The 13,975-nt window shown below is 47.9% G+C and overlaps 1 protein-coding gene across 2 annotated transcripts in view; it reads left to right on the plus strand.

Moving 5' to 3' along the window:
- Positions 1–13,975, plus strand: part of Dapk1 (death associated protein kinase 1) — a 150,076-nt gene that overhangs the window by 101,430 nt on the left and 34,671 nt on the right. For both annotated transcript variants that reach the window (XM_038333400.1, XM_038333399.1), the window contains exons 4-14: positions 3,686–3,824; positions 5,015–5,144; positions 5,300–5,348; positions 5,435–5,461; positions 6,281–6,433; positions 7,199–7,244; positions 8,801–8,890; positions 9,998–10,090; positions 12,101–12,220; positions 12,576–12,674; positions 13,708–13,806. In XM_038333400.1, coding sequence (XP_038189328.1) covers positions 3,686–3,824; positions 5,015–5,144; positions 5,300–5,348; positions 5,435–5,461; positions 6,281–6,433; positions 7,199–7,244; positions 8,801–8,890; positions 9,998–10,090; positions 12,101–12,220; positions 12,576–12,674; positions 13,708–13,806 — 1,045 coding nt within the window. The remainder of the gene's footprint in view (positions 1–3,685; positions 3,825–5,014; positions 5,145–5,299; positions 5,349–5,434; positions 5,462–6,280; positions 6,434–7,198; positions 7,245–8,800; positions 8,891–9,997; positions 10,091–12,100; positions 12,221–12,575; positions 12,675–13,707; positions 13,807–13,975) is intronic.

The following is a 13,975-nucleotide window of genomic DNA, read 5'->3' on the forward strand; positions in this document are numbered from 1 at the left end:
AACAAACATGCAGTCACTTGCTACCGTTGGAGGTAGCAGGGACACAAGTACATCATAGATGGTGTGTCATGCGTGCAAACCTTTGCTAAACTGAGGGTGTGTAAGTGGCGTGAGGGAGGGGTGGGTGAGCGAGGATGAGTGTGTAAGTGGGTGACGGAGGGGAGGGTGGGTGAGGATGAGTGTGTAAGGGAGTGACGGAAGGGAGGGTGAGGGAGGGTGAGTGTGTAAGTGGGGGGAAGGAGGGGTGGGTGAGGATGAGTGTGTAAGTGGGTGAAAAGGGGTGGGTGGGCGAGGATGAGTGTGTAAGTAGGTGAGGGAGGGGTGGGTGGGTGGGCAAGGGTGAGTGTGTAAGGGAGTGAAGGAGGGGAGGGTGAACGAGGATGAGTGTGTAAGTGAGGTGAGGGAGGGTGAGTGTGTAAGTGGGTGAAGGAGGGGTGGGTGAGCAAGGATGAGTGTGTAAGTGGGTGAGGGAGGGGTGGGTGGGCGAGGATGAGTGTGTAAGGGAGTGAAAGAGGGATGGGTGGGCGAGGATGAGTGTGTAAGTGGGTGAGGGAGGGGTGGGTGGGCGAGGATGAGTGTGTAAGTGGGTGAGGGAGGGGTGGGTGAGCGAGGATGAGTGTGTAAGTGGGTGAGGGAGGGGTGGGTGAGCGAGGATGAGTGTGTAAGTGGGTGAGGGAGGGGTGGGTGGGTGAGGATGAGTGTGTAAGTGGGTGAGGGAGGGGTGGGTGAGCGAGGATGAGTGTGTAAGGGGGTGAGGGAGGGGTGGGTGGGTGAGGATGAGTGTGTAAGGGAGTGAAAGAGGGATGGGTGGGCGAGGATGAGTGTGTAAGTGGGGTGAGGGAGGGGTGGGTAAGCGAGGGATGAGGTTGTAAGTTGGGTGGAGGAGGGTGGGTGAGCGAGGATGAGTGTGTAAGTGGGGTGAGGGAGGGGTGGGGTGGGCGAGGATGAGTGTGTAAGTGGGTGAGGGAGGGGTGGGTGGGTGAGGATGAGTGTGTAAGTGGGTGAGGGAGGGGTGGGTGGGTGAGGATGAGTGTGTAAGTGGGTGAGGGAGGGGTGGGTGGGCGAGGATGAGTGTGTAAGTGGGTGAGGGAGGGATGGGTGGGCGAGGATGAGTGTGTAAGTGGGTGAGGGAGGGATGGGTGAGCGAGGATGAGTGTGTAAGTGGGTGAGGGAGGGGTGGGTGGGTGAGGATGAGTGTGTAAGTGGGTGAGGGAGGGGTGGGTGGGTGAGGGGGAGGGTGTAAGTGGGTGAGGGAGGGGTGGGTGGGTGAGGATGAGTGTGTAAGTGGGTGAGGGAGGGGTGGGTGAGGATGAGTGTGTAAGTGGGGTGAAGGAGGGGTGGGTGAGCGAGGATGAGTGTGTAAGTGGGGTGAGGGAGGGGTGGGTGGGCGAGGATGAGTGTGTAAGTGGGTGAGGGAGGGGTGGGTGAGGATGAGTGTGTAAGTGGGGTGAAGGAGGGGTGGGTGAGCGAGGATGAGTGTGTATGTGGGTGAGGGAGGGGTGGGTGGGCGAGGATGAGTGTGTAAGTGGGGTGAAGGAGGGGGTGGGCGAGGATGAGTGTGTAAGTGGGGTGAAGGAGGAACAAGGTAAAGGATGACATAGTAGGAGGGAAGATGATGAACACAGGGTACTCTGAGCACCAGTGGCAGGTCTGTTTTCCAGGGGACATCTGGCTTCCTAGACAAGCCACAGCATGGACTGTATTATGTACAACACGAGAGTGAAGCCAAGTCCTAAGTGAACCATAGACAGAGGTAATTAGAGGACCAGCTGAGGCCTGCTCTCCCTCAGCTGTGGTTAAGCAGTGCCACTGCGCCTTCCAGGACCTGAATCTAGGGGTTGGAGTTATTCTTGACTCTCTGTGGTCAGGAAACTGCAGGAGTTAAGTCACCAAGGTTTGGCAGATTAACATACAGCAGCCAAACTCAGGTAGCCACCTGCTTTTGTTAATAACATTTTACTGGGACACAGTCACACCCAATGGCTCGAATGTTTCATGTTGACGCTGAGCTGGCTGAGTTAAGCAGCTGCTGCAGACTGTGCCGCCCAAGTGTCTCGAGTGTAGTCTTACACACATGATGGTCTCCATGTGTGTATAGTATGTCATGGGTAGCCTGACAGAAGTGTGATGGTCTCTTCTACATGGCCCCAGGTTGATCAGCTGCTGAACTAGGTAGCAGCCTAGGAAGAGGCATGACCTTGAGTCAGGGGCTCTCTTCAGCAGAGAAGAACTCTGGGATGGCAGAAGTCAAAGGAATGTTCACTGAATCACCCTGAGAAAGTGGGGCAGTAGGTGTCCTTCAGGGATGGAAACATGGGTGGTGCCCATAGATGTCTTCTATAGTGTTTTCAGTGCTTCTTAAAAGTTCCCAGTGGAAGCCATCACACAGCAGTCTGCGTTGTCAAGGCGTCTCTATTTCCAAGGTCAGTGGAGCCTAGCCGTGCAAGCAGACAGCTTCTCATGGTGGCTGAGGAGGTGGGGTAAGAAGACTTCCTTCAGGATAAGGCCCACTCTAGCTTGTTTACACTGAATGGGTGTAGATTTATTATTCACCCGCATGTGTATGGGGTCCCGGCCTGCTGAACAATACAGAATATAGCAGTTATGTGCATAATCACATTTAATTACAATGTTGTGAGTTGTTAAACTTGATAAAGATTACCGTACAAGGACTCTTATTAAACGCTCCCTGTTGTTTTCTGTTAACCACCCCTGTGGGGTTTTGGAGGAATTTCTTCTTCTCTTTACTAGATAGAAAAGTTTTGAGTTGTTACCGTGAGCCTGGCACTGTGCTGGGGGTAGGGCAGCCTAAAGCAGGCTCTGCCTGCTGCCCTCAGTGGGTTTATTGTCTAGTGGGGTGGAGGAGTGACAGACTCAACAAATCTTCCGCTAGCTGTGAACCTTGTGGTATTGCATAAGTTCATTCTTAGCAACTAAAATATTTCTTAAAGTCATTACTAAATGAGTTTCTTTTAAAAAATGCATTTATAAATGTATACATATTCACTTATAAACAAATGTAGACCAAAGAATATCCTTATGATACCTTGTTGCAATCAATTTAAAATCAGTTGAAATACAGGTTAGGAATCTTCTGATTACTTCTCTAACATATAGGATGAATTATTCTTTGAGTCCTAGACAAAGCTGGGGTGTAGCTCCCCATCCCTGAACCGAGAGTTAAAAATCCTAAGTTTGAAATATCATCAAAATGCAAAGAAATGCCAGAGGTTGGAGTGATAGCTCAGTGGGTAAGTGCTTGCTGAGCATTCCCGAGGAGCCGAGTTCACGTCCCTGGTATCCATGTAAAAGCTGTGTGTGACCACTGGCTTCTGTAACCCCGTGCTGTGGGACAGAGACAGGCAGATCCCAGGGCCTTGCTGGTCAGCCACTCTAGCCAAAATAGGGAGCTTTGAGCTCAGAGAGTGGCATCTTAAAAAATAAGGTGAGCTGGGCCTTGGTGGCACACATCTTTAATCCCAGCACTCGGGAGGCAGAGGCAAGTCGATCTCTGTGAGTTTGAGGCCAGCCTGGTCAACAGAGTAAATCCCAGAACAGACTCCAAAGCTGCACAGAGAAACCCTGTCTTGTAAAACCAAAATATAAATAAACTAATTAATTAATAAATAAGTAAGTAAGTAAGTAAATGAATGAATCTCCATTAACCCTGGCTCCTGGCTCGCAGTGTTGCAGGGGGTGAGCTGTTTGACTTCTTGGCTGAGAAGGAATCCCTGACTGAAGAGGAAGCAACGGAATTTCTCAAGCAGATTCTCAGTGGTGTCTACTACCTACACTCGCTTCAGATCGCCCACTTTGACCTGAAGGTAAACACACACTGTGAGTGGAAGCCGGTGAAGCTGGCGGAAGCTGGTGAAGCCGGTGGAAGCCTCTGCCAGCTGTGGCCTTTGTGTCCTTGTTGGCTAAGAGCAACTGAGGCTCCCGAGTAAAGATTTCCCCCACGTGGGTTTAACAGATGGAATTGTTTCTGTAAATCATTAGCATATGAGGTCTTCCTACGGCTGGAATGTCTAATCTTTGTTCTGTGGGGTAGAGGCTTAAGATCAATGGTCACAGTCAGGAATCCCTGGGAAGGAGCCAGAGGGGCTTCCCAGGTGCTTCAGCAATGGCTGCTCTTGGACACTAGGCTATTTTCGGCTGGGTTGGCTGGTGACTGGCACAGTTTTCATCCTCCTGTGGCTGGACATTTGGGGGACAGTGTGTTTTCTCTTGATGCAAGCCCGGGGTCTGACCCTCCCCTTCACTGTCAAGTCAACCCAACTCCCCAACTCTGAACTTTGCTGGTCTAGCCAGTCTCTGACTGGAGGCAAGGCTGTATGGGGGATTGGAAATGTGTGAGCTTCATTTCTAGCTGTTATGGAGTCTTAATCTTTTGGGGGAAAGGAAGACAGTACAGGGACAAGAGGAAGGGACTGATAGAGGGACTGGAAGTGACCACAGGCTGGCGTAGGCCATTGAGCTAGAGCAAGACTGCAGAGGACTGACGTGACCTGAAGTTTTCCCTATAGCAGGACCATCAAGCCCATGTCTGTGTCCCCAGTGTTCAACAGTAGATTTCCGCCAGTGTCCATCTGCCTGATGTCTTGTTTCTGACCTGGGGAGCTGGCAGTGCCCATAAATAAGTGCCCCCTGGGCAGCTGTCAGGACCGGAGGGTAGGAGATGACAGACAGACATAGGATCTGCTTCCGTGGGAAGGACTCTGAGTTCTGCCCTTTCTCCTCAAGCTGTCAAGAAGGACAGTGCCCTCGTCATCCTACCTTAATAACAGACATTTTAGGTCTGCCTCCTGTTTCCTGCATCCCCGTCCTTACCACGGGTTTTCAGGCCTCAAATTCTTGTCTCAGACCTGCCTCCTGGAAACCCTGAGCCCCAATCGTGTTATTCCCAGGACTCTCTTCTCATCTACATCCTTTTGGGTTTTTGTCTATTTTTTTTTTTAAAGCATGAAGAAGGACCATTTGACACCCTTTACTCCTCTTTCTCACTCCCTTTCAGCCGGAAAACATAATGCTTCTGGATAGAAATGTGCCCAAGCCTCGGATCAAGATCATCGACTTCGGCCTGGCCCATAAAATCGACTTTGGAAATGAATTCAAAAATATATTTGGGACACCAGAGTTCGTGGGTAAATTTTCTCTGCTCTTGGGCTTCATTTATATCTCATCCACATTCCTCCCTGGCTTTCGGACCGTTTCCTGTCCGCGTTTCTGTTTGTTACGTGAGGGTAGACTCTGTTGGCTTGTAGCCTTCCCAAGCTAATGAGTCTTTATTTTCTCGTAGCTCCGGAGATAGTCAACTATGAGCCCCTTGGTCTCGAGGCAGACATGTGGTAAGGAGAATGTCCTTGGTATTGGTGTCTTTCTGATCTCTTTGGCTGTTCTCCTAACCTGGCTTTGTTTTTGTTTCTTTGTACAGGAGCATCGGGGTAATAACCTACATCCTGTAAGTATCGAGTCTATAACTCATGTATTCTTCCCTTGTCTCTGAACCATAAGTGTCAACCAGATAGATCATGTAGGCCCTTTCAGCTCGTGCATGTTCTCCCTTAAGCATCTTTATTCCAAACCTTTGAAAGGAGGTTTATTTTATGCTATTTGGGTTTATTCTTCCTCAATCAAAATGAATTGCCAGAGATTGTAGCATAATCATGGTGAGGAAACCTAGCTCTCCATCACTGAGAAAATAGGAAGAAGATTTTTATTTTAAACTACACACTGGTTCAAATGACCATGTGCGGTGGTATGTTTGTATGTGATGTGACTACCACATAGCATGTGTGTGTCTGTTGTACTGGTCAGTGTGTGTGTACGCAGGTCCGAATGATTACTCTGCATGCCACTTTTTTTTTTTTGAGATAGGTTTTTTTTTTTTTTTTTTTTTTTTTTTTTTATGAACCTTAAGCTCATTGATTTGGTTACAGTGGCTAGCCAGCGAGCTTCAGGGCTCTACTCTGTCACCCATTGCTAGGGGTACAGTCACATGCCACTGTGCCCGGCTTTCTTTGTGGATTCTGGAGGTCCAAATGCAGCAGGCACTTTAACAGTGGAGCCATCTCTCTAGCCCCAAATGAACCTTTAGCAGGATGGCTTTGCATGAAGTCAGTACTTTTGTTCGTAACGATGTGTGATTGATTCTGAAGTGACTAATCCTGCATCAGGTTCTACTCCTGTTTGGCGTTTCCTACATGAGACTCAGAAGAAGCAGTGACTCCACATGAGTGGTCATTATTGTTCTAGTAATGCCCTGCTTTATTCTGAACAGCCTAAGTGGGGCCTCCCCATTTCTTGGAGACACTAAGCAAGAAACATTAGCGAACGTATCTGCTGTCAACTACGAATTTGAGGAGGAATTCTTCCGTAATACCAGTGCCCTTGCCAAAGATTTCATCAGGAGACTGCTGGTCAAGGATCCAAAGTGAGTGTCCTCTCTTCCTGTAAGGTGGAGCCTCATGTGGCTGGGACTGGAAACAGCACGTGTTCTGTGTGTGGCCACCTTTTGTCAGACCCTCACTGTACTAAAGGAAGAATGCCCCAGAAGGAAGTGCTGCAGAAGGTGCATTTAGGGTCTGCCTGCTTGCTGGCTCCGTCCCTGCACAGAGAACGAGTCAGGAGCTAAGCTGGTGACCTACAGTGTTGTTCTGATGATGGAGGAGAGTCATCTGTCTATGTGTTACTTTCATTGGTTAATAAAGAAACTGCCTTGGCCCTCTAATAGGACAGAAAATTAGGTAGGCAGAGTAGACAGAACAGAATTGTGGGAGAAAGGAAGCAGAGTCAGGCAGACGCTTCAGGCAGTTGCCGTGACTTTCCTCTCTGAGACAGACACAGGTTAAGATCTCTCCTGGTAAAACACCACCTCATGGTGCTACACAGATTACTAAATATGGGTTATAGCAAGATGAGAGAATTAGCCAATAAGAGGCTAGAGCTAATGGGCCAAACAGTGTTTAAAAGAATACAGTTTCCGTGTAATTATTTTGGGTAAAGCTAGCCGGATGGCGGGAAGCAGCCAGCTGCTTCTATCCATCTACACTCTGAGGGTTTTGCTTGTTTTTAATGTGGGCCCCAAACTGCGTTTTCTAGAGTGTCTGCTTTGTAGACTGGGCCAGCATGGAGATAACCTTATCACTGCCTCAATATTCATGAGAATTTTCTTCTTCCTTTTTTTTTTCCCCCAAAGGAAAAGGATGACAATCCAGGACAGTTTGCAGCACCCCTGGATCAAGGCGAGTTACTTCTTACGTTGGGGTTCTAATCATTCCTTAGTGATTGGTGTGAGCATCTGTGGGTCATGCTGGAGTGTGAACTGGCTACTGGTCCCATAATTATAAGACAGCGTGGTAGACAGCAGTGTGTCCCAGTGATTACAGAGGGAGAAAAATGAGCTGTTCAGAGCAGGAAGAAGTCACGTTGGTTTAGCAGACCATAGGTTTAGTGTAACCTATGGAGTTACAGTACAAGCAGCATTTTAAAGCTTGAATTATTTTCTATTACTTTGAAAAATCTGAAGGTCTGTAGACACCACACCCTCTTTCCACACAGCAGTAGGGGAAGCTGTCCTTTCTTTGGACCCTTGACTGTGACACATGACACTTTTACATTGCTGACCTATTGGCACTTGGGCAAACAAAACTGAGTTTGTTTCAGCCTGAAATAAGAGGAACTGAGGTTGGCAAATGTGTAGCTTTCTGTCATTGTGGCAGAGCGCCTAGGAAAAGGCCTTTGTTCAGAAGGACAGGGTTGTTTGGGTCAGTTTTAGAGTGGTGGACATTGGGCACGGTCATTGAGGCCTCTGGTTCGTTACGGCAGAGAGAATGTGGTGGGTGGAGCCGCTGACTGCAGGGTAGCCAGGCAGGATGGCAGGATGAAGGGGCAGTGGTCCTGTTAGGGCTCTTCAAGGACTCGCCTTCTCTCCAGTGGCCTCTGCCATTGCAAAATTTCTCTCCTGCCCAGCACTAAGAATAAGAATAAGAATTCTTATTCTTTAGAATAAGAGGCATTGGGAACAATTAAGATCCGATTGATAATAAAGGTATCTAGTAGTTGAAAACAAACCCATGGGCCTCATCAGTGGAGATTATGGAAGGCCTGGGCTCTTGCTCTTCCACTTGGGTAGAGCCTGTGCCTATGTGTTTCCGCTGAAGAAGATGCAGTGAACCTGTCTGAAATGGGCAGACCTCTAGGGTCCCTCCCAACTTGACATCACTTAGTAAGAAAGACTCAAGTTCAAACCTATCACAAAAGGCCTCCCCACGAATCTTGCTGTTTCCAAACTGTCACTGTGGAAGACTGCCACTGAGTTTGGTTACAAGCTTGCCTTCTGTTCTAGATGCCTTTTCTATGTCTTATACAAAATACTGGGGCATTAAGAGTTAGCTGGCAGAGCCTAGTTCTTCCTAGATGGTTTTGTTTTTGGGAGGGTCTCAAGTATGCCGGGCTAGCTTCAATTTTGGATACAGGCAAGGATGATCGTGAATGTCTGACCCTTCTGCCTCCCCCTCCTGAGGGCTGAGACTGCAGGCATGAACCATCCTGCTTGGTTTATGAGGTGCTAGGGATCAAACCCAGAGCTTCTTGAATGCTAGGAAGTCTCTGCACCTGCTGAGCTGCATGCCAGCCCAGCTCCTGGATCTTGAATGCTGTTCTCCACTCTGTATGCTATTTTAGGATAGGGAGTATGTTAGCCTTTCTGATAGTAGTGAGGGGTCTTAAAGCATTGCCGTTTAACCTATTTCTGTAATTAGCTTTCGTTATTTTATTTTCTTTTGAATTTCCATTTTAGCCTAAAGATACACAACAAGCTCTTAGTCGAAAAGCCTCAGCAGTAAACATGGAGAAATTCAAGAAGTTTGCAGCTCGGAAAAAATGGAAAGTAAGATTCCCTGATGCATCAAACTCTTTTTTTTCTGTCTGGTCAGGGCTCACTCTTCTCATCCTGGGATCGGTAACTGCCTTCATTTAAACAAGAGGCTGGTCTGCAAACTTCTGTGCTTTTATTAGTGACTTTCAAAGAAAAGCACAAATCATATTTCAGGGCTATTTAGCTTATCCTTTGAAATGAAATTTTGCACGCTCTTTTTCTCAGATTATCCCCAAGGCAGATTTTCCAACTGTAACAAATCACATTCTAAATAAACCAGTTCTTCCTGTGAGTAGCAAGGCCTGAAGCTTGTATCAGAAACCGGCCCTCCTCCTCATGGGCTTGTAGGGGGACCTAGGATGGGGTACGAGATGGGCAGTATGTCTTCCCCTTCTCCCCTGTGGTACCTTCCCTGTGACCTTGGTGGGATGCTGGTTCAGGCATCTTTGAAGCAATCAAAATTCCAGGATCAGAAGGTGATGGTGTGGCTTTCAGTGCCCAAGATTCAGTCAAATCTGGAGGGAGAAAGCCCCTGTCCTTCTCCCTGGCTGGCCTAGTGGTGTACCTCAGTTTTATACCTAGACTGTCAACAAGGCTTAGAAGTTATGTCTCAGTCTCTCTCCCCCTTCTTCCTCTTTTTCTCCCTCTTTCTTCTTTTCTCCTTCCCTCGTGTTCATTTCCCTGTGGCTTCCTTCAGCCTTTGAGGATACGGAGGAGGTTTTACTGCAGACCAGTGCATCTGTCTCCTATCTGTGCGTGCTGATAGTCACATGTATTCCTTTAGCTGACTTGGGCCCAGAGAGCTCAGAGCAAGGCCCTTGCATCCCGTGCTGGACCCAGGAAGATCCCACAAGGGTTTTGTTGGGGTTTAGAAAACAAGGCACACAGAGAGAGATGGGATATGAGGCACCCACTTCCGCAGGTGGTAGAGAATGCACAGAGTCTCTCTGTCTTGCTGTCTGAGCACATGACCTTTAGAATCCTTCCTTAAGCAAACAGCCCAGCCTGCCATGGAGTGCCCACCCCCAGAGGCCTGTTGGCACTGAACATGTTCTCAGTGCCTTCTTCGTAAGTTCTCTGTCCTTCGCCCATTGACTTCTTATGTTTATTTTGTTTTAGCAATCTGTTCGCTTGATATCACTGTGCCAAAGATTATCCCGGTCATTTTTGTCCAGAAGTAACATGAGTGTGGCCAGAAGCGATGATACTCTGGTAAGCAATCCTGTTTGCCGTGGCCAGCTTCTTTCACGACCGTGTTTGGATTGTTTACACTGTTCTGTTTGTTCATCAGTCCAGAAAGCCCACGTCATGGAAATAGCAGACTCACACTTACTCCTGAGGTGGGCTGACTCTGTGTCCTGTCCTGCTCTCCTCTTTGATTTTCATTCAGTTGACTTGGCCTTGTCTTAGCTGCCATCCCTACTGTTTCCAATACTACTCCTCCCGTAAACACTTGTGTACATGGACACACCACATACACAAAGCATGCATATGTGCACACACACACACACACACACACACACACGGAAGAGGATAACTAGTGGAACAAGAATGAGCTTACACTATTTCTCATGAATGAGCATAGGAACTCTGCCACCAGTGGGAGAATACAGAGTCATAGTGACACAAAAAGACAGAGAGCCTTCACTTCCTTTCCCCACCAACACCAAAGATAGCACAATGACTGTCTCGTGGTAGACCAGAAGGCCATATTCACTTTGTTTATTGACATTGTCCTGACTTTTTGCCCAAAGTCCTTGCAAACAGCACCACAGTTTTCCCCATGTCCAAACTGAAACCCAATCACTGATGAGCTCTTCAGATACAGCCAGACATCTCTCACTTCAGTGAGACTTTCTCCGACCACTCACACACTGGGGCTTTGTTCGCTGAAGTGAAGGGGACTCCAGGAAAGGCAGACACAGTGGTTCTGTGGGAACCACCATGGCCTGTAACCCAATAGTCGGCGTTTCCTGGACAGAACTAGGAACTCCTAGGGCAATGATCACATGGCAGCAGACACCAGCTCTTCTTTTCTCCTGACGCTCTGCTGCGCACTAGTGGTTCAGCTTTACAACTGTAGAGTAAGATGAGAAGGAATGTGTGGACGCACGCACATGACGCGCGCGCATGTGCGCAGGCACACACACACACACACACACACACACACACACACACACACACACTCACGTGAAGGAAAGCCAGAGAAGGAAGTTATGAAGGCAGGGAAGGAAGACCACTTTTGGAAGAACTTGAGGGTGTTAGTGGAGCCAGGGAAAAATGGAAGTGTGGGTCTGACTGGGGGATGCCGTAGTGGGGATGACTGAAGCTCATGAATCAGCGTTCTTAGCAGTCCTGTGTCAGTGAAAGCTAGGGTAGGAGCCCTAGGAGAGATCTCACTAGCTCTGTCTTCTGCTGACTGTGGGGGCTGTAGACTGTCTTCTGCCGACTGTGGGGGCTGTAGACTGTCTTCTGCTTGACTATGGGGGCTGTAGGCTGACTGTGGGGGGCTGTAGCTGTCTTCTGATGACTGTGCAGGGCTGCAGGCTATATGCATGCGTGTGGGCACACACAAACACCACACATACAGATGCATACATATGCACACACACGTGCATGCACACACATGCACACGCTCACACATGCATTTTTATTGAGCATTAAGAGGATTTTACCTTCCTATATTTCAGACCTAGAAAAAGAAGACATTCAAATGGCAAAAAAAAAAAAAAGAAAGAAAAAGAAAAAAAAGAAAGAGAAAGAAAAGAGCAAAAAGATAATTCTGTAACTGGAAAATTTAGCAAATGAGATTGTCTTCTTTAAAGAAACTATGGATTTCCTTGGTTCTATGGTTTTTCTCCTTCCTCATCCAGTAGGAGAGGCTGTCTCAGAGGAACCTCTACACAGTGTTTTCTGGTAACTCTGTTTTGACAGATTCCAAAGATAAACAGAGGGTCATTAGTCAATATCCTTGTCCAAAATCAGAGCCTTAGAAACAGTTCATTCTCAGTTACAACGCAGGTGCCCTCAGGCTCAGCTAAGCAGTAAGTGGTTAGTAGCAGAAGTTCACCTCCCAGCTCCCTTTCTGACTGTGCATTGGGGATTAAGTGGCCGGCCCTTCTTCTTAGAATGCCCCTATGGCAAACAAACCAGGTTTCACCCACTGTGTTGATGAGGATCCTGGCCAGTATGCAAATCTTTCCATCCTCATGTCTCTCTCAGGACGAGGAAGACTCTTTTGTGATGAAAGCCATCATCCATGCCATCAATGATGACAACGTCCCAGGCCTGCAGCACCTTCTGGGCTCGTTGTCCAGCTATGACGTTAACCAGCCCAACAAGGTCTGACTCTCTTCTGTGGAGGTTACTTCTCCAACTCCACCCTGCGAATGGAGCCTCCATTCTGTGAGGAAATCCTTTCTGTCTAGAGAGATTTGAGTTGCAAATAAGGACGTTTTGCATTGAGGGCCTTCCTTTACACCCCTGTTCCTGCACCCTTGAGGTCCTGTCTCTTACAAATGGTGGCACCATCCTTGAGTGTACATCTGAAAAAGGAGGTGCTTTTGGTCCTTCCCTTCCTGTCCCTCGATCTGGGGAAGGGTGTGGACACAGCAGGCAGAGGATATTGGTGATTCCATGGGCTTTCCCCTTCCTACTCAACCTGAAAAACAGAGAGTAGCTTCCTCTTCTCTTTCAGCATGGGACACCTCCGTTACTGATTGCTGCCGGCTGTGGGAATATCCAGATGCTGCAGTTACTCATCAAACGAGGCTCAAGGATCGATGTCCAGGATAAGGTCATAATTCTGTGTTATTAAAAACAAATTCTTATCATGGGTTCCCCCGTGTCTTCCTAATCATAGGAGCAGTAAGTGGGAGAGCGTGTCTACTTTTGTGATTTCCTATATGGCACTGCATAGAGAGCATTGCGCAGGCTGACATGTCCTGGGGAAAGGTGCTCATGTTTCCCCCCTGCAGGCTCTGCTCCTTTCTCGTGCCTTGTGCATTGCAGGTCACATTTACTCAGCAGTGTTACAGGTCATACTTGGAAAAGTGTTTACTGTGTAGTTAATCTAATCCGAAATTCATTAGCCTGCGTGTGTATCACGTATCTGGATATGGATGCACATTCTGGTGTAAGCAGCATTGTAAAGGCAGACGTCACTGAGTGACAGCTGATGATCGTGGCCACAGATCTGTCATCAGCTGCCATAAAAACTCTAGTTTGTCCCGGAGAGCCCATGAGCTCAATCCCTGATCTGGCCAAAGGCGGACTGAGAGTATGTGGGGGAAAAATAAATTGCAGAATGTGTTTCTTCTCGTAACGACTGCTCCCATGGTGTTTCAGCTGTATCAGGTGTTAGGAGTAGGTCAGAGGTGATTAGGGTGCGTTGGAGGATGTACCGGTTCTGTGCAAGCTACATCATTTTGTAGAAGCATCTTGCACACCCACGAATTTTTTTCTTTTGGTACCTGTGTGGAAGGTTGGATTGCAGTCAGTCCCCTGTGGATACCGAGGGTACTGTTAGGAAGTCTAGCTAGAGGTTGATATTGAAAAGCCTTCAAAAAAGAAAAAAAAGTTTTGTTTTTACCTTGAAAAGTTGCAAAGATAACACAGAGACCCTCTTTCAGCTTCCCACTGAACCTCCCCTGCTGCTAATATGGTACATGACCATGGTATAATTACCAAAGCCTTGAAGCCAAATGGGGTTTTGTACCTCTGGGAAGAGGCTCCGCTGGGATTTGTTACCCAAGAAGGGAAGCACTGTGATTCCAAAGGGTGCGTGGTCCAGGAGTTCAAGATGCGATTCTGCATCGGTTTCCTTGCAGGGAGGATCCAATGCCATCTACTGGGCCTCTCGGCATGGCCACGTGGATACCTTGAAATTTCTCAATGAGAACAAATGCCCTTTGGATGTTAAAGACAAGGTAAGGACATGCATCTTAAGAAAAACAAGAGGAATCGGGCTGCATTGAGTGTTGGCCTGCTTGGTACACCAGAACCCAAAGATAAATGAGGACCACATCCTCCAGCAGGGGATTTAGAGTTAAAGACTTTGTTGGTTTTTTTTTTTTTTTTTTTTTTTTTTGTTGTTGT

Source organism: Arvicola amphibius, chromosome 6 (assembly GCF_903992535.2).
Source record: "Arvicola amphibius chromosome 6, mArvAmp1.2, whole genome shotgun sequence".
Taxonomy (NCBI): Eukaryota; Metazoa; Chordata; class Mammalia; order Rodentia; family Cricetidae; genus Arvicola; species Arvicola amphibius.